This window comes from Podarcis melisellensis (assembly GCF_964234715.1).
Source record: "Podarcis melisellensis genome assembly, chromosome: 10".
NCBI lineage: Eukaryota > Metazoa > Chordata > Lepidosauria > Squamata > Lacertidae > Podarcis > Podarcis melisellensis.
In genome coordinates, this window is record NC_138542.1 from 74830344 (window position 1) to 74850472 (window position 20129).

General features: G+C 44.7%; 4 protein-coding genes across 5 annotated transcripts in view; all 4 read right to left on the reverse strand.

Moving 5' to 3' along the window:
* Positions 1-8943, reverse strand: part of LOC309378580 (uncharacterized protein) — a 163702-nt gene extending 154759 nt beyond the window's left edge. Inside the window, exon 1 of the mRNA XM_081926900.1 lies at positions 8360-8943. The gene's annotated coding sequence lies outside the window, so the exon portion shown is untranslated. The remainder of the gene's footprint in view (positions 1-8359) is intronic.
* LOC309378673 (uncharacterized protein) overlaps positions 1-20129 on the reverse strand; it is an 89050-nt gene that overhangs the window by 68564 nt on the left and 357 nt on the right. The window contains exon 1 of one of the 2 annotated variants that reach the window (XM_081927188.1): positions 16801-16890. The exons of the other annotated variant lie outside the window; for it this stretch is intronic. The gene's annotated coding sequence lies outside the window, so the exon portion shown is untranslated. Of the gene's footprint in view, positions 1-16800; positions 16891-20129 lie in introns of those variants that run through there. 2 annotated transcript variants of the gene reach the window in all.
* The window catches only part of LOC309378640 (uncharacterized protein), an 82846-nt gene that overhangs the window by 44268 nt on the left and 18449 nt on the right, over positions 1-20129 (reverse strand). The gene's annotated exons all lie outside the window — the stretch shown is intronic.
* Positions 10141-19165, reverse strand: LOC309379839 (uncharacterized protein; the record flags this gene model as incomplete). Its single annotated transcript, XM_081929303.1, has 3 exons — positions 19147-19165; positions 11535-12465; positions 10141-10145 (listed from the first exon to the last, which is right to left on the reverse strand). The coding sequence occupies exons 2-3, from the start codon at positions 12283-12285 to the stop codon at positions 10141-10143; spliced, it is 756 nt and encodes a 251-aa protein (XP_081785429.1). The 5' UTR covers positions 12286-12465; positions 19147-19165.

Consider the following 20129-nt stretch of genomic DNA (forward strand, 5'->3'; position numbering starts at 1 on the left):
TTCTATACCTTTTAACATGGCCTTGGCGATTGGAAAAGCCCCAGCACCCAAGAGATCCTATGAAAGCCCAAGTTGCCCCAACTTTGTGCAAAACAGTGGTATCCCTGGGGAAGGGAAGGGGTCTGACAACACTTTGCTAAACAAATTATCTTTGTCTGCTGAAAAGCAAATGTTTTGCCAGCATAAAAGAAAAGTCCAGGCAACTGTCTCAAGCTTATGTTGGCCTCCCTCTAGACACAAGGCTGAGTAAGGTACACAGCGTGGGACAGGGAAAATCTTCAATAGAAAGGCTGCCTGCACTCGTTCCACTGACTGGGTAAACCCTGACATCCAGAGTGAAATTCCATAGAGCAGTTGGGCTCCAACTTTAGCATTAAAAACCTTGAGGGCAGAAGGGATGTGTTGGTTACCTCTTGTTGCAAAAAAATGCAATATGGCCTGCATAGACAGCTTGCTTGTGTTTACCGCCACTGCGCAGTAAGAGGACCGCCGTAGCCTGTGATGGAAAGTGATCCCCAAATAGTTGAATTCAAATACCTGCTGGATGTGTTTCCCACCAAAAACCTGACTATATATCTTACGAGAGTTCCTGAAGACTAGTATTTTGCTTTTATCAAAGTTCATGCTCATTTTCATCCTAGACAAATTGTCGATACAGACATTTAGCAAACGCTTTAAGCCAATTCTAGTTCATGAGAGCAGAATCATATCATCTGCATATAGAAGAATGGTGATTTTTGATACATTTAGTTTGCGGCTGTGAACATCCACCAGTTTTAGTAACAGCCCCCTGCCAACTGAGTCAAAAGCAGCCATAAAATAAAAAAAGGCCACTTATAGGCCTTATTTATTGTGCCACGTGTACTTGGCGGCTAAATGGGATAACACTATACAGTTACGTAGAGTGGATTTCCCTGGCCTAAACCCTGCCTGTTCTGGGCCTATGATGCTCACATCAAGCCACGTACAGTGGTACCTCGGGTTACATATGTTTCAGGTTACAGACTCCGCTAACCCAGAAATAGTACCTCGGGTTAAGAACTTTGCTTCAGGATGAGAACAGAAATCGTGCTCCAGTGGCGCGGCGGCAGCAGGAGGTCCCATTACCTAAAGTGGTGCTTCAGGTTAAGAACACTTTCAGATTAAGAACGGACTTCCAGAATGAATTAAGTACTTAACCCTAGGTACCACTGTAGTTAATTTGGATAATAGATGTTTGTCATACAATTTCCCAATATTTGACAATAGACTTATTGGTCAATAGTTGGACAGTAACTTCTTGTTTCCCTTATTAAAGATTGTGATGATTATGGATTTCTGCATAGAATTAGGAATAATTCCAGTCCTATATACCACTGTGAAGAGTTCCGCTAGAATCAGAGCCCACCAGTCCGGCTTAGCTTTAATTAGTTCAGAAGGGATGGTATCAGGGCCTGCGGGTTTGCCTAGTTTCATACTTTTTCGACTTCAGTAATGGAGACAGGGGGCCACTTTACCAGGGTCTAAGAAGGGGCAGGATCTTGGCTGTCTGGTGGGATACAATCATCATAGAAGATTGCCTTAAAATGCTCTACCCATAGCATAGATAGAATCAATGTCAGTGGGTGCTCTTGAGTCTGTGGGGGGTCTGCAACAACCTTCCAAAGTGTATTATGATCATTGGTAAGGATGGCAGAAAGCAGTGAATCCCAGCAAGCCTGGTTGTACGTATCTTTCCTGGCTAAGCTGGATAGACTCCCTAAGTTGCCTGGTTGTAACGAAGTATGTATCACACAATTGGGAGCTTCCCGCCTCTCTAGACTCTCTGTAGATTCTCCTAACCTCTACTTTAATGCCTTTGATATCAGTCCACTCGCCAAACCCTTAGGTGGCCTGTGCGAGTGTGAATAGGGCAATTCGTTATTAGGATGTCCATAAGCTCCTCAAACCAAGTGACTCTAGCTACTGGAGGAATTTCACCACTCCCTACCAATATCAAGTGAGTCACACAATCAGAATACACCAAGGTTTGGAAAGACAATAGTGTATGCTCGTTAATGGAAAGACTCTCAATGGAAAGACAAATTTACATTGAAGGGGGATGTTATGGGATTAGGGGGGCTACTTGTGTGTAAGCGTTTAAAGCCTCAAGGCTCTGCAATCAGTTTCTAAACTCTCCCTGTCCGCGGAGCCATGGGTGCATGGCTACCTCAATCGCTGGCAGAATCCGTCAGTGGGCGCTTCTGGAATTTACGCCAACATAAGAGTTCCTTAACGGAAACTCTCCTTCTGGATTCTCTGCGTGGCAGTTTCCTGCGCGGAGTAGGTGTCCCCAGCGGAGGTCCTGAGACCTCCCCGCTGTGCTCACTGGAAGTATCTTGGAGCCATTCCTCCGACTGAGTTTCTGCAGGAACTCTCCCTCTCCCCCTGCTGGTTCCTTCCTCAGCATCCGAGGGTCTCCTAGCCTCCTTGAGCCCTTCCACCACCTGACTCTCCGATGGCAGTTCCCTGACAGGGGAGATACTCACTAAGCATAGGATCACCCCGAAGGGCAACAATTTAGTGGGAACCAGAATATAGTCTGCCCCACTATTTCCTTGTGGGGAGAGAAAGGTAAAATTCCCAGAGCCTTCCCAGTCTGGCAGCCCATTAAGCCACAACAAAGCCCTGGTGGTAGTCAGCTTGGTGAGCCGTAAGCCAGCCAGGTTGATTTCTAAGTCCCGTGATTCTCGTTCCCATAAGCGGAAGAGCAGTAGAGTCAAAGATCTCCCAAGCTTTTGTATATACTTCCTGCCCTTGGCCTAAGCAGGCATTAAAATCCCCTGTCAGGACAATAGTTAAATTGGGGCAAATGGTGTCCAGATTCTCAAGCACATGTGCAAGGAGATCCCATTGATGGTTCTTGGCTGTGACAGTAGAGGAGGGAGAAATATACACATTAACCAGTAACATGACCTGGCTCTCCATCTCTATCTTTGTTGCTAAAGGTTTGCAATTTGCAATAGCAGAGAGAATGTGTTCGCATTTTATATGGAGAGCCACCAGGGTTAGCAAGGCACCAGAGGGCCTGCCTTTTTTGTGGAGTTTGCCAGAACCACAAAGGTGTTATAGCTTGCAAAGTCAATGTGCCATATTGACCATCTTTAATGGATTGAGATTCAGGCGACGCTGTTTCTTTCTTCGAAACTCACACGCCTAAAAACAGGTCAATAAATCCAGGGAAACATCTGGCCAGTGCCACAAAGCAGTAGATCCATGATTTTTGTGGTCAGATCTGTGCTTATATACAAGATCTTTGAATAAAGGGTGAGTTAGGGGTTGGCCCAATGCAAAAAGCATGAGGATCCATGAGGATCCGTGGTTCAAAACCATGTTTTTGTGCCACGGTATGGCCAGGAAGCCGTGGATCTGTGATTTTTGTGGTGGATGCTGTGCCCCTGGCTATGACGTGTCATCTGACAGTGAGTTTGGGCTGATCTTGTGCAAAAAGCATAAGGATCCATGAGGATCCGTGCTTCCAAACCACGTTTTTGTGCCATGGTATGGCCAGGAAGCCGTGGATCCGTGATTTTTGTGGTGCAGGCTGTGCCCCTGGGAATGATGTGTGATTTGACAGTGAGTTTGGGTTGGCCCAATGCAAAAAGCATAAGGATCCATGAGGATCCGTGCTTCAAAACTACGTTATTGTGCCACAGTATGGCCAGGAAGCCGTGGATCCGTGATTTTTTGTGGTGGATGCTGTGCCCCTGGCTATGACGTGTCATCTGACAGTGAGTTTGGGTTGGCCCAATGCGAAAAGCGTGAGGATCCATGAGGATCCGTGCTTCAAAAGCATGTTTTTGTGCCACGGTATGGCCAGGAAGCCGTGGATCTGTGATTTTTGTGGTGCAAGTTGTATCCCTGGACATGATGTGTGATTTGAGGGTGAGTTTGGGTTGGCCCAATGCAAAAAGCATGAGGATCCATGAGGATCCGTGCTTCAAAACCACGTTATTGTGCCACGGTATGGCCAGGAAGACATGGATCCGTGATTTTTGTGGTGGATGCTGTGCCCCTGGCTATGACGTGTCATCTGACAGTGAGTTTGGGGTGGCCCAATGCGTAAAGCGTGAGGATCCATGAGGATCCGTGCTTCCAAACCACGTTTTTGGGCCACGGCGTTGCCAGGAAGCCATGGATCCTTGATTTTTGTGGTGCAGGCTGTGCCCCTGGGAATGATGTGTGATTTGACTGTGAGTTTGGGGTGGCCCAATGTGAAAAGCGTGAGGATCCATGAGGATCCGTGTTTCGAAACCACGTTTTTGGGCCATGGTGTTGCCAGGAAGCCGTGGATCCGTGATTTTTGTGGTGGATGCTGTGCCCCTGGCCATGATGTTTGATCTGATGGTGACTTTGGGCTGGTCTTGTGCAAAAATCATGACGATCCATGCTTCAGAACCACGTTTTGGGGCCACGGCATGGCCAGGCAGACGTGGATCCGAGTTTGTTGTGGTGTAGGCTGTGCCCCTGGCTATGATATGTGATTTGACAGTTAGTTTGTGCTGATCTTGTGCAAAAAGCATAAGGATCCATGAGGATCCGTGCTTCAAAACCACGTTATTGTGCTACGGTATGGCCAGGAAGCCGTGGATCCGTGATTTTTGTGGTGCAGGCTGCACCCCTGGCCATGATGTGTGATTTGACGGTGAGTTTGGGGTGGCCCAATGCGAAAAGCGTGAGGATCCATGAGGATCCGTGCTTCAAAACCACGTTTTTGTGCCATGGTATGGCCAGGAAGCCATGGATCCGTGATTTTTGTGGTGCAGGCTGTGCCCCTGGGAATGATGTGTGATTTGACAGTGATTTTGGGTTGGCCCAATGCAAAAAGCATAAGGATCCATGAGGATCCGTGCTTCAAAACTACGTTATTGTGCCACAGTATGGCCAGGAAGCCGTGGATCCGTGATTTTTTGTGGTGGATGCTGTGCCCCTGGCTATGACATGTCATCTGACAGTGAGTTTGGGTTGGCCCAATGCGAAAAGCGTGAGGATCCATGAGGATCCGTGCTTCAAAACCATGTTTTTGTGCCACGGTATGGCCAGGAAGCCGTGGATCTGTGATTTTTGTGGTGCAAGTTGTATCCCTGGACATGATGTGTGATTTGAGGGTGAGTTTGGGTTGGCCCAATGCAAAAAGCATGAGGATCCATGAGGATCCGTGCTTCAAAACCACGTTATTGTGCCACGGTATGGCCAGGAAGACATGGATCCGTGATTTTTGTGGTGGATGCTGTGCCCCTGGCTATGACGTGTCATCTGACAGTGAGTTTGGGGTGGCCCAATGCGTAAAGCGTGAGGATCCATGAGGATCCGTGCTTCCAAACCACGTTTTTGTGCCATGGTATGGCCAGGAAGCCGTGGATCCGTGATTTTTGTGGTGCAGGCTGTGCCCCTGGGAATGATGTGTGATTTGACAGTGAGTTTGGGTTGGCCCAATGCAAAAAGCATAAGGATCCATGAGGATCCGTGCTTCAAAACTACGTTATTGTGCCACAGTATGGCCAGGAAGCCGTGGATCCGTGATTTTTGTGGTGGATGCTGTGCCCCTGGCTATGACGTGTCATCTGACAGTGAGTTTGGGTTGGCCCAATGCGAAAAGCGTGAGGATGCATGAAGATCCGTACTTCAAAACCACGTTTTTGTGCCACGGTATGGCCAGGAAGCCGTGGATCCATGGTTTTTGTGGTGCAAGTTGTATCCCTGGACATGATGTGTGATTTGAGGGTGAGTTTGGGTTGGCCCAATGCAAAAAGCATAAGGATCCATGAGGATCCGTGCTTCAAAACTACGTTATTGTGCCACAGTATGGCCAGGAAGCCGTGGATCCGTGATTTTTTGTGGTGGATGCTGTGCCCCTGGCTATGACATGTCATCTGACAGTGAGTTTGGGGTGGCCCAATGCGAAAAGCGTGAGGATCCATGAGGATCCGTGCTTCAAAACCACGTTTTTGTGCCACGGTATGACCAGGAAGCCGTGGATCCGTGATTTTTGTGGTGCAAGTTTTATCCCTGGACATGATGTGTGATTTGAGGGTGAGTTTGGGTTGGCCCAATGCAAAAGGCATGAGGATCCATGAGGATCCGTGCTTCAAAACCACGTTATTGTGCCACGGTATGGCCAGGAAGCCATGGATCTGTGATTTTTGTGGTGGATGCTGTGCCCCTGGCTATGACGTGTCATCTGACAGTGAGTTTGGGTTGGCCCAATGCGAAAAGCGTGAGGATCCATGAGGATCCGTGCTTCAAAACCACGTTTTTGCGCCCTGGCGTTGCCAGGAAGCCGTGGATCCGTGATTTTTGTGGTGGATGCTGTGCCCCTGGGAATGATGTGTGATTTGACGGTGAGTTTGGGGTGGCCCAATGCAAAAAGCGTGAGGATCCATGAGGATCCGTGCTTCAAAACCACGTTTTTGGGCCACGGTATCGCCAGGAAGCCGTGGATCCGTGATTTTTGTGGTGGATGCTGTGCCCCTGGCCATGATGTTTGAACTGATGGTGACTTTGGGTTGCTCTTGTGCAAAAATCATGAGGATCCATGAGGATCCGTGTTTTTTAACCATGTTTTTGCGCCCCTGCGGCCCCACGAAATAGTAGATGCGTGATTTTTTTGATGCTGTCTATAGAGTAAGACATAGTCTACAGTATCATGGTGGTTTTATTTAATTTGAATGAAAAAATCATATGAATTCACGAGGATCCGTCTAGATCCGCCTTTTACCTTTTTCCGCTCACACACCCCATTCCCGGAGCAAAAACCGGATTGGAGGAGGAGGAAGGAGGGGTGGGACTTATGGGGGCGGGATCTGGGCTTCTGGGGGGGGGTGAGAGGAGGAGGTGCCGGGAAGGGAGGGAAAGGATTGAGGGGGCGAGAAGAAGGTTTTCCCCCTCCCCTCTTCCTTCTGGATCAGGAGAGTGGGGAAGGGGCTGATCCCGGAGATCCAGCTGCAAAGTGGGGTCTCCCCCCCCCCACAACTGCAAGATCCTCCTCACCCCACGAGCCTAGATCCCTACGTGTTTTAGGTCTTGGTGCTGTCCTAACCAGGAATGGAGGGGGACAGTTAAACGACTCCCCCCAAATCCCAGCTCCCCACCCCAGCCTCTGACTCAGGCCAGGACAAGGACCCTGGACACAGGCCCCGTCCAGGCACAACAGCCAAGAGGCTCAGCAAAGCAGCCGATACAATTGGAGCCAGAAGCGGATTCCAAAATCTGAAGGATCCCTTGGACCAGAAACAAGGAGACCAGCCAGGAAGAGGAGAGCAAAAGAGCAGCCAGTCGGCTTGGTCTTGACTGAAGACTGTTGCCAAAAGACTCCCACCTGCCCCCAGGTGGAACAAGATGGAAGCCCCCAACAAAAGAAGACCCCAACTTTTATTAGCTCCCAATCCCCCATGCTACACCCCCAAGACTGCGTCATGACTACATCATTGACCCATCACACAGAGGAGAAGAAGAAGAGGAGTTTGGATTTGATATCCTGCTTTATCACTCCCCTTCAGGAGTCTCAAAGCGGCTCACATTCTCCTTTCCCTTCCTCCCCCACAACAAACACTCTGTGGGGTGAGTGGGGCTGAGAGACCTCAGAGAAGTGTGACTTCTCTGTAGGAGGAGGAGCTGTGCTGGTAACCTGAGGGTCTTCTCACCTGTCCGGTTCCTTCTTTCCCCTCCCCATGCTTACATTCCTGAGGACAAAGGGGAGTTCACTGTTTCCTGCCCCCAGAGGGAAGGGCTGGTCACTGTCCTGTGTTTCAGTCCCTACTGAATCCACTTCCATTTGCAGGTCCTTTGTGAGTCTAGGACCATCAAGGTTGGCATGCCAACTGGGTAGGGCTCATTGCGGACATGTTGGCTGCCTTGTGTCAAGTCTCCCCCCTTTGATAGTCCTTCCCTCATGGTGCAAAATAAAAGTTGAACAGTGCAGATCCAATGTACGGCTGATTTTGTATGAATTTATAACAGAAGTGTCATGTATGTCCTGTGTGAGTGTGTGTGTGTGTGTGTTGTTTGTACAAACTGAATGATTGGGCGGGGGGGGGGGTCCTGCCACACATGAATCCCCATCCCAAAGAAGGGCAGTGCCAGAGAATGCTCCGCCTGTGGGAATGTTCAAGGATGCAGGAGAGTATTTATTATCTGATTATATCCTTATCCAACTTGTGTTAACAAGTTTCCAATATCAGCAGAGTAAAACATTCCCCTTTATTTTAAGTTTGCAACGGCAGCGTTTGCTCAGGCTCGCTTAAGCCTCTCTAATAACTATTCTGGTAATTTCCCCTTATTCCCTCATAAAAGAGAAGAGACGACCCAGTCTTTTACAAAAGTATAAAAAGAGTTTACTCACATTCTGTTCACAATCAGATCCCAGAAGGCAGACTTCGGCGTAGTGAAGTAATATACATTTGGAGTCTATCTTATAATAAGACAGTCCCTGTCTCCTCTCTTGGCTGGGAGCCAAGAGGGCATCTTTAGCTTAGTAGATGTTGCTTCTTCGAAGGGAGAGAGGCAAGAGAGAGATGGCTGCCCCTGCCCTGTACTTTTATCATTACCTGCACAGGTGAGGCCACACCCACCTCTAGTCACATGCAGAGGAAGTCTGTCCCAGCCGAGAGGGAAACAGGAAGTTTACCTGCTGGCTGGACAAACATCCCTCCCCATGTGCAAACATGTACACTCTAGGAATGTTGTAATTGACTGCTCTTGTGTTTCACATCCCACACCACCTACCACACAATTGCGCTCATTTCACACGCTAGCAAGGTTATGCTTAAAATGCTACAAGGCAGGCTTAAGGAGTATGTGGACCGAGAACTTCCAGAAGTGCAAGCTGGATTTCGAAGGGACAAAGGAAGCAGAGACCAAATTGGAAACATGCGCTGGATTATGGGGGAAGCTAGAAAACATTTACTTCTGCTTCATTGACTATACAAAATCATAGAATCATAGAGTTGGAAGAGACCACAAGGGCCATCGAGTCCAACCCCCTCCTTTGACTGTGTCGACCACAGCAACCTATGGTGAGTTCTTAAAGAAATGGGAGTGCCTGATCACCTCATCTGTCTCCTGAGAAATCTCCATGTTGGACAAGAAGCTATAGTTAGAACTGGATATGGAACAACAAAATTGGGAAAGGAGGACGGTATATTGTCTCCCTGCTTATTTAAAGTAAATGCAGAATTCATCATGTGAAAGGCTGGACTGGATGAATCATGTAATAAAAAAATTAAGGTCTTATATATATAATAAATGCTCATAAATGTACCAAGCAAGCACATACATAGATATGTGGACCACATGTCTGGAGCAGCTCAGGAAGACCGTCCTGAAACCATTTTGACTTCCAAACTGACCAAATGTTTACTCTGCAAGGAGGGAGCGGGTGAGGGAACCTTCCCATTGTCTCAGGAATTGGGAAATCACCATCTCAAAGGAATGGCCAGACTACCAGGAAAGGGAATCAGATAAGCCATTATCAGATAACCTGGCAGACAAGAAAAGCAACATTCACATTTCTGTTGTAGACCACCTTTTTTGTGATGTAGGTATGATGTTTGTGGGGGGTGGTCTTGGGTTATACCCCTTTTGTGATGTATGTATGATGTATGGAGGGGTGGTCTGGAGCTCCAGGGCAGGGAATTTAAAATCTCTATATAAAGGTAGGCACACCTTTGTTCTGGGTCCTCCTCCTTTAATGCGTGTGAGGGGAGCATCCTGTTGCAAGAGATCAATAAAGATCAGGCTTACTAGCTGCTTTGCTTCTCAATATTCTCTGGTTAGTGTGTTTTCTCTTACTGATGGAGAACCTACAAAGGACTCTATAAAGGGCTCTTGTGTCCCCCATAAGGGAAGAAGAGCAGCTTTTGTTTACAACAGATGGCACCCCAGATGGGACCTTCGGTTGGCCGGATTCTGGGGACAAGGAAGGACTGGTGATCCAGCGCGCACCAGGCCATTTGCCAGGAGGAGCCACCAGTCCTCTAGTGACCCCAGGGTCTGGAAAGAACTGGAGTTCCAGCGGGGCTAACCAGAGAAAGCAACGCTTCATCAGGCCGGCCACAAATTTATTTATTTTTAACATAATCTTTATTAATTTAAACTACACACATATACAAAGAATTTACAATCTCATACTGCAAAAAAGACAATTAAGAAAAAACAATTAAGAAAAAAGGAAAGAAGAAAAAGCAGATTTATGTGGATAAAAAAACTTAATCTTCCTAATTAAATAAAAAAGACTTCTGACAAAATGAGTCTTTCAATCATTCTCATGGTACTGTTTATACTGCCATTGTTTTCCCTCACAGTTTTATATTCTTTAATATTGTCCCAGTCTACTCCACAAACAGCATTTGTTGTGTTTACAAGTTTCACTCAAGTTCTGCTAATATGGTGTGGTTGGTACAATATGATCTTCTATAATCCTCTTTTTTTTAAAAAAAAATATATAATGATATTTATTTATTGAGAATTTAGAATTACAAAGAAAAAAAGGAAAAGGAAAAAATACAAGTCAATAAAAAGAGAAGAAAAAAAGAAAGAAAAAACAAAACACACAATACATCAAAACCAAAAACAAAAGCAAACAAAAAATTTAAAAACAAATCCAATATTCCCAAATCTTTATCTTTAGTTAACTTGTTTCATTGACCTCCTCACATCTCCCCTTTTTTATTCTAGTTATTAATTATCTCAGCAAATCCTTTCCATCTTTCGCTATATTCTGTCATTAAATTACCTTAATTTATTTTAACCTTATCTTACCAAAAAAAGCCCTAAAGCTTAAAACTTATTTGTACATAATTCCTTACAGCATTTCTACTAAAGCCAAATAGTTTCATTCCAACTCATTATGATCTTTATAATCCTCAAATATTCTCCATTCTCCAAATATTTTCTGGTTCAATACTCCTCTAACTCTTCCCATCAGTTTTGCTAGTTGTAACTATTCTAACATGAGTATATGGCTTCTCTTGGTGATGTCCACAAGGGTATTTTGGGCTCAAGTAGTCCTTTATATTTATTCCAGATTTTATATCACGATTTTCTTATCACATGGCTCAAAAATCCCCTGTGGACCTGTGGACCTTCACTTTTTCGTACATTAAAGAAGAGTGCCATCCAGACCGATTCTCGTGGCCTTCCAAATCTAATAGGTCCGTATCTTTTAGTGTAATCCAGTCTTTTCCATTGCGTGTAAGAGGCAGAAAAGGTTGCTGGGACCCCATGGTAAGTAAAGGGAGGGAGAAGGACTTTGTAGAGTCCTTTGTAGAAAAGACAAACGACTGTCAGTTAAGGAAAGACCTGGGAAAAGGCTAGCGGGTTTTGGCTTTGGTTGAAAAATGGGATCCCCACATTCTAAGAGTTATAACTGCCACACTCAGAGGCATATGCTGGTCGCAGCGGGGGGGGGGGGGTGTTCCCTGGATGCTTCAGCAGCCGGCCTCCTCTGGGTCTCCTGGCTCTCTCCTCTCCTCCCTCTGAGCCTGAACTGCTCTCTGCCTCAGACTCTTCCTGCTCACGAAACCCTGTTTCCTCCTCCTGAGTCCGTTGATGTTGTCTAAGGCTTCCACTATTACTAAAGCTGTTTCCACATTCGATACATTTAAATGGTTTCTCCCCTGTGTGAGTCCGTTGATGTTTCCTAAGGTTTCCATTATCACTAAAGCTGTTTCCACACTCCATACATTTATATGGTTTCTCCCCTGTGTGAGTCCGTTGATGATTCCTAAGGTTTCCATTCTGACTGAAGTCCTTTCCACACTCCATGCATTTAAATGGTCTCTCCCCTGTGTGAGTCCGTTGATGTTTCCTAAGGTTTCCATTTTCACTAAAGCTCTTTCCACACTCGATACATTTAAATGTTTTCTCCCCGGTGTGAGTCCGTTCATGTGTTCTAAGTTTTCCATTATCACTAAAACTCTTTCCACACTCGATACATTTAAATGGTTTCTCCCCGGTGTGAGTTCGTTCATGTGTTCTAAGTTTTCCATTATCCCTAAAGCTCTTTCCACACTCTATACATTTAAAAGATTTCACCCCTGTGTGGATCTGTTGATGTCTTCTTAGGTTTCCACTATCATGAAAACTTTTTTCACACTCCATGCATTTAAATGGTTCCCCGCCTGTGTGACTCCATTTGTGCAATTTAAGGTTTCCACTCTGACTGAAGTTCTTCCCACACTCCCTGCACTTAAAACGCTTTCTCTCTGTGTGAGTCCGCTGGTGTGTTCTAAGTTTTGCATTGAAAGAGAAGCTCTTTCCGCACTCCATACCTTTAAATGGGTTTTTTCCTTTTTGTGTTCGTTGATGTTAACTATGTGTGCTCATTCAGTGAAGCATATTCCACATTTCACACATTTTAATGGCTATTCCTAATGAAACGAACGGTGCCCTGTCCCCTGCAATTCTGTCTTCTCCACCACCTTTTTCAGAGTGGGCAGAAAGGAAATCCTGTTTGGGTTTTAGGAAAGAGAACACAGAAAAAAAGGACAAATCAACCTCCATTAGCACCTTCTCTTATTTCAACATCTCCTACATTCTCCCATGTCCTCCCCATGTTCCCAATTTTTAGGAAATGAAAATGGTATGATGTCAAATGGTAGTAATGCATCAGCAACCTTTAATGATCCTCAATCATCTTTAATAACACAGCATGATCTTAGAATACCGTTGTCCTCTGAGACTGCCTTTCTTTCTTTTTCTTCTTCTCTTTTTAAAAAAACTTTTATTTTGCTTTAAATAGGTACATGTAAACAGGTACTTAGAAATATAGACAACCAAAATTACAAAGGAAAATTCCTTAATAGTAATGAAAAAAAATGAAAAAGTCTACAAAAAATATTGAGGTACATGACACAGAACATAAGCAACTATGGGAAAGATAAAAGAGAAAAAGAAAAAGAGAAAAAGAAAAAGAAAAATGAGCCAAAGCAGGAAAGCTCATCTATTGTACACTTCCGTCAAGCTCACAACAGATCATTATTCTTATCAATTCTCTCTATCTGCATTCCAAAGGAATCCCTCATCTTGGTATCAGGGAGCATTTCTCTATGCGGTATCATTCTAAACATAGCCAGGTCTTTCTTGTTGAGCCCTTGTCCCCTACATAATTATTTAAATATTCCCATTCTTCTTTCACCATTTTTTAAGGTTTATCTCTTATTGCATCTGTCAGCTTTGCGAGCTCCAAGTACTCGCACAATTTGACTACCCATTCCTCTTTAGTGGGTATATTTTTATCTTTCCAGTGTTTTGCCACTACAACCCTTGCTGCTGACGTTGTGTACATAAATAGCCTAGTTTTGTTTTTGGGAATATTATCTGAAACCATTCCTAGTAAAAATTATATGGAGAAACGACCAATGAGTGACGCAAGCAAAATCAAGTTAGCGGAATTTTTCGAGATAAATGGGAAACAAAATGCAGACATAAATGTAGTTTAGTAAAGCGTACATGAGGGGTCTTGGAATACAACAAATGGCTAGACTGAAGAAGATAAAAGACAATAATATCCAAGAGCTAACTAACCAGATAAGAATTAATGAAAAAGAGTTGATCAAAAATCCAAAAAGTCATGAAATATTACAAAAAATAAAGATATTGCAATCCCATATCTCTAGTATATTAAATAAGGAAGTAGAAAATAAAATTAAATGGGGAAAACAAAGGTATTTTGAGTCCGCCAATAAGCCCGGTAAGTTGTTAGCATGGATGATAAAGGAAAAGCAAACAAAAAAAGTTATAAATAAAATTTTGGACAAAGGAGAGGAAACAACAGACCCAGTAAAAATAAAAATAAAATTCTTAAACTTTTATAAAGATTTATATAAACAAGAACATTTAGAGGTTAATAAAATGGAAGAGTATTTACAACAAAATAAATTACCAAGAATTGAAAAAGAAGAAGTTGAGGCCCTAAACTCCAATATAGAAATAGATGAAATGGCACAAGTAATAAAAAAATATGAAGAGTGGCAAATCGCCAGGTCTTGACGGAATCACATTAATGTACTATAAGAACCTGGAAGAAGTAATCCTCCCTATATTACAAAGAATAATGAATAATATACTGGGAGGGAAAGATATACCACAATCATGGAAAGAAGCACTGATCACTCTAATCCCAAAACAGGGAGTGGAGTTGACAGACATGAAAAATTATAGACCAATCTCCCTGTTGAATACAGACTATAAAATCTATGCTGGGGTGGGGTGATGGCTAATAGATTAAAAAAGACTCTAAACAAAATAATCAGCAGAGACCAGGTGGGCTTCTTACCAGATAGACATATAAAAGACAATACAAGAATAATAATTGACCCGTTGGAATATGTGGAAATGAAACCAAGTAAAAAGATGGCCATGTTATTGGTTGATGCAGAAAAAGCTTTTGATAGAGTATCATGGACTTTCCTATTGGAAACTTTCAAAGGTCTGGAGAAAATAATTAATGGAATTAGGGCGATATATGATAACGAAAAAGCAAAACTGCTAATAAATAACGAGATCTCCGAAGAGTTCAGCATCGAAAGGGGGACAAGACAGGGGTGCCCTCTCTCCCCACTTCTTTTTATTGCCACCTCGGAACCACTTTTAATAGCAATAAGAAAGGAAATATAAGAGGAATTAACCTAGGAACTCGATACTACAAAATTAAAGCCTATGCCGATGATGTAATCGTAACCACTGAAAATCCAGTGGAAAGTATCCAAAAAACGCTTGCACAACTGGAAGAATTTGGGAAAGTCTCTGGGTTCAAACTGAATAAAGGAAAATCCAAATTATTAACGGAAAATTTACGTACGTTGGAACAAGAGGAACCGGAAAATACAACAGGTTTAAAGGTAGCCAATAAGGTAAATTATTTGGGGGTTTGGATCACCAATAAGAATATAAACTTATATAAGGACAATTATGAGAAGAAGTGGAAGGAAATAAAAAAAGAATTAGAGACTTGGGGAAAATTGAATTTATCCCCGTGGGGGAGAATATCCACAGTTAAAATGATGGTATTGCCAAAGATGATTTTTATGTTCCAAACAATACCTATAATTAGAGGCGTAAAGTGTTTTAAGGATTGGCAGAAAGACCTTGCCAAGTTTATTTGGCAAGCGGAAAAACCACGCATAAAATTTAAGCTACTAACAGAGTTGAAGGAAAAAAGGAGGCTTCGCGGTCCCTGACCTTAAACTGTACTTTGAGGCAGTGTGTTGGACATGGATTAAGGACTGGATATTAATTAAAAACACGGAAGTCCTAGATCTGGAGGGATGGGATATTGTGTACGGGTGGCATGGCTACATAGGCTATGACAAGGTTAAATCCCGCAAAGGATTTTTAAATCACATTGTGAGAAGGGCATTATATGAAGTATGGGAGAGGAGTAAAAAATCAGTAGTAACCAAAACACCATGGTGGCTGTCACCAATGGAATCTATGTCAGTTTACAGGATGAATATGAACAGCGATTGGCTAACATATAAGGATTTAGTAGAGGAAACAAGTAGTGATCCGAAAATAAAGGGCCTAAGCAAATTGAAACAGAAGGGAATAACCTGGCTGGAGTATTATCAATTAAAAGCCGCCCTTGAAAAGGATAAAAGAACCAAAAGATTTGACAAAAAAATATCCTATCTGGAGAGGGATATTTTATATAATAATCAAAAGACACTTTCTAAAATGTACAAACTACTTTTGAATTGGCAAAGAAAGGAGGAAGATATCAAAGAAATTACAGTAAAATGGGAGAGGGACCTGGGACATACGATCAAACCCAATATTTGGAACGAAATATGGACTAAAAATATAAAATTCACGGCTTGTTTCCTTATAAGGGAACATCTTATGAAAATGTGCTCTAGGTGGTACCTGACCCCTGTAAAACTTGCAAAAATAAATAAATCAAATAATAACAAGTGCTGGCGATGTAAGGAACAGATAGGAACATACTACCATATGTGGTGGTCCTGTCTAGAGATACAAAGATTTTGGAACATGATTTATGAAGAGATAAAGAGATTGATAAAAACTACATTTAGCAAGAATTTTTACTCTAAAACTGCCTTTCAAATCAAGTGGTTGCCCCCGTTTCCACCTCTAGATCTTCATGAATCACCTGCACAGTCCCACTGACCTCAGGAGGTCCATGTGGACCATTATGTGAGACCCAGGTCTACATCCTTTCCAGGGACTGTGGTCTGGGTCAGTCAGAGAACTAGTGGCAAGGCTTGGTGCTTGGGGTCAGCTGAATGGGTGCTCAGGGAAGCTCCTGTTCTTCGAGATGGACCTCTGTCTACATGCCTCACATTGCATGGAGAGAGCAAGAGAAGCAGAAGGAAAGCAGCTGGCACGTGGGAATCCCAATGGTTCTTTATAATGATGATGTGCTGCCTGAACTCGAGCCCGTCTTCTGACTATCCTTAAGTGACACTGAAAAGCAGGACATAACTGTACTTAATCGTAGATAGCCGTGTTGGTCTGACACATTCCAGTAGCACCTTAGGGACCAACTAAGTTTCTTCTAGGTATAAGCTTTCGTGTGCATGCACACTTCCTCATATAGTGAAGGGCAGTAGGAGATGGTAGTAGGAGTACCTTCTGAGAAAAACCCCACCCCACCCTTCCACGATATACAAGGGTTTGGTGACATCTGTGTCAGTGTATCTGAAGAAGTGTGCATGCACACAAAAGCTTATACTCAGGACAATCTTAGTTGGTCTCTAAGGTCCTACTGGGCTATTTTTTTATTTTTTATTTCAAGTGCGTCAGACCAACACGGCTACCTACCTGAATCGAGATGTCATGGGGTGTTGGGGAGCAGTAGTTCCTTTGGTGGGGGACATGTTCTGCACCTTCTGGGGTCATTTTTCCACCCTTGGTCCCCACCCTGCACCCAGCTCTCACCTGTGGCTTCCAGAAGCTGTCAGCATGCAACAGGGCTTCAAGCAACGGCTTCCACCGGCCGGCTAAACCAGGTGAGGAAAGCTGATGGGTCTCAAATCCTTGGGGGGCTGGGGAATTCTGCTGCACCTGAAGTCAAGCCCTGGTAGATGGAGAGGAGGAGAACAACCATGAATCCCACAGTCCAGAAGGCAGATTCTGCCCGTGTGGAAGAGGAACGTGAAGGGCAGAGGGGGCACGTCCACCTGGAGGCTTGTTATCTAGTCCCAGGGTTACTCTGACACTGAATTATATATAAATTACAGTATTGAAATGCGCCTGCTCCCACTTCCTATTCTGATATTACTCTACTCTGCTTGTCTGTTTCTTACTTGAGTGCTGTTTTGGAATGCTAAGTCAGGGTTTTACTGTGAGTTACATTTTTGCTATTTTTTGGTTCCTGTTATGCTTATCAGTCTTCGGTAATAAATTTCTCAGCTGAACTATTTTTTTTTCTGCCTGTGAGTGTTTTTTCCTACTCTGCTAACTATACATCGATCATTATGGAGGAGCCAGATCTGCAGCTTAAAGCCCTCAACAGCCTCGGCCCTGTGGACCTTGGGTTAAGAACTTTGCTTCAGGATGAGAACAGAAATCGCACAGCGGCAGCAGGAGGCCCCATTAGCTAAAGTGGTGCTTCAGGTTAAGAACAGTTTCAGATTAAGAACGGAGCTGCAGAACGAATTCAGTTCTTAACCCGACGTACCACTGTACTATTATTATCATCTTGTGATTTTTTTGTAGTTATTTTGGAATTCGTACTGAAATATCAGCTCACGAAAAGTTGTTGTTGTTGTTGTTGTTTAGTCGTTTAGTCGTGTCCGACTCTTCGTGACCCCATGGACCAGAGAACGCCAGGCACTTCTGTCTTCCACTGCCTCCCGCAGTTTGGTCAAACTCATGCTGGTAGCCTCGAAAACACTATCCAACCATCTCGTCCTCTGTCGCCCCCTTCTCCTTGAGCCCTCCATCTTTCCCAACATCAGGGTCTTCTCCAGGGAGTCTTCTCTTCTCATGAGGTGGCCAAAGTACTGGAGCCTCAGCTTCACAATCTGTCCTTCCAGTGAGCACTCAGGGTTGATTTCCTTCAGTATGGAGAGGTTTGATCTTCTTGCAGTCCATGGGACTCTCAAGAGTCTCCTCCAGCACCATAATTCAAAAGCATCAATTCTTCGGCGATCAGCCTTCTTTATGGTCCAGCTCTCACTTCCATACATCACTACTGGGAAAACCATAGCTTTAACTATACGAACCTTTGTTGGCAAGGTGATGTCTCTACTTCTCAAGATGCTGTCTAGGCCTGTCATTGCCCTTCTCCCAAGAAGCAGGCGTCTTTTAATTTCGTGGCTGCTGTCACCATCTGCAGTGATCATTGAGCCCAAGAAAGTAAAATCTCTCACTACCTCCATTTCTTCCCCTTCTATTTGCCAGGAGGTGATGGGACCAGTGGCCATGATCTTCGTTTTTTTGATGTTGAGCTTCAGACCATATTTTGCGCTCTCCTCTTTCACCCTCATTAAAAGGTTCTTTAATTCCTCCTCACTTTCTGCCATCAAGGTTGTGTCATCTGCATATCTGAGGTTGTTGATATTTCTTCCGGCAATCTTAATTCCGGCTAGGGATTCATCCAGCCCAGCCTTTCGCATGATGAATTCTGCATATAAGTTAAATAAGCAGGGAGACAAAATACAGCCTTGTCGTACTCCTTTCCCAATTTTGAACCAATCAGTTGTTCCATATCCAGTTCTAACTGTAGCTTCTTGTCCCACATAGAGATTTCTCAGGAGACAGATGAGGTGATCTGGCACTCCCATTTCTTTAAGAACTTGCCATAGTTTGCCGTGGTCGACACAGTCAAAGGCTTTTGCATAGTCAATGAAGCAGAAGTAGATGTCTTTCTGGAACTCTCTAGCTTTCTCCATAATCCAGCGCATGTTTGCAATTTGGTCTCTGGTTCCTCTGCCTCTTCTAAATCCAGCTTGCACTTCTGGGAGTTCTCGGTCCACATACTGCTTGAGCCTTCCTTGTAGAATTTTAAGCATAACCTTGCTAGCGTGTGAAATGAGTGCAATTGTGCGGTAGTTGGAGCACGAAAAGTTATGGGTGGAGAAAATCACAGGGTTGCCGTAAATTATAATCCCACCCAAAAACTCTCAATCACATACAGTCTGTCAATTTGGGAAGGTCACAGACCTCACCTGTGCTAATACTGGCAGTCTTTGGCCTGCACAGGCACACCTGGTGTGTAGAGCCTACAGCCCCAGGCACTGTCTATCATGAAAATAATAATAATTTATTATTTATACCCCACCCATCTGGCTGGGCCTCCCCAGCCACTCTGGGTGGCTTCCATAAAAACCAAAAATACAGTAAAATATCACACCTTAAAAACTTCCCTGAATGGGTCCTTTGACTGGGAAGATTCATGCAGTCGCTGTCATTGGATGATGATGGGTTGTATCTCAGCTTGTCAGTCACTCTGACATTGGCTACAAAGAATAGGGGGAACAGAAATGTTTTTATGTGCAACTTCTGAGCGCCATTCCATGGACTCTGCACCCGTTTCTGATGACAGGTGTACATTATCCTCATCCTTAGCGGAAAAGACAATAGAGATGGAAGCCTGAGAGAGAGCAAAAGGCTTCTGGCTGCTTCCTGGGTGGGACTGCGGAAACCAAGAGCCGCTTCTGAGAAGGCCTCCCCCCTCCCCTCTTCCTCTGGGGATTTCCTCTCCTCTCCAGGGGGACCAGTGGGTGGACTGGGCAGAAGCGCTGCGTCTGGACAGGGCAGGGGATTATGGGGTGGGAAGAGGATGGAGGTTGCAGGAAGGAAGGGTGGGGGGACAGGACCCCCACTTTCCAGGGATCCCTCTATGGTCGCCTTGAAGGGGGGGTGTCGATTCCTGGGCGGGAGGGAGAAGCCAAGGCGGCCCCTCCGGAGATTCCTCGTGGGCGTCATAATGGAGACTTCTCCCCAAAGACAGGTCTTCCTCCCCCCGCCCAGTGCTGCCCTTCCCTTCCCCCCTCCCTCTCTCCCCCAGCTCCCCCTGCACTCCGGCGCGACTGGCCCATCGCCCCGCGCCCCCATCTCTCCATCCTAGGCCCCCCCCCGCAACGGGAGCAAGCGAGGGAGTCCTCGTGGGTGGGCGCCCCATCTCCGCCCCTTGGCAGCACGCG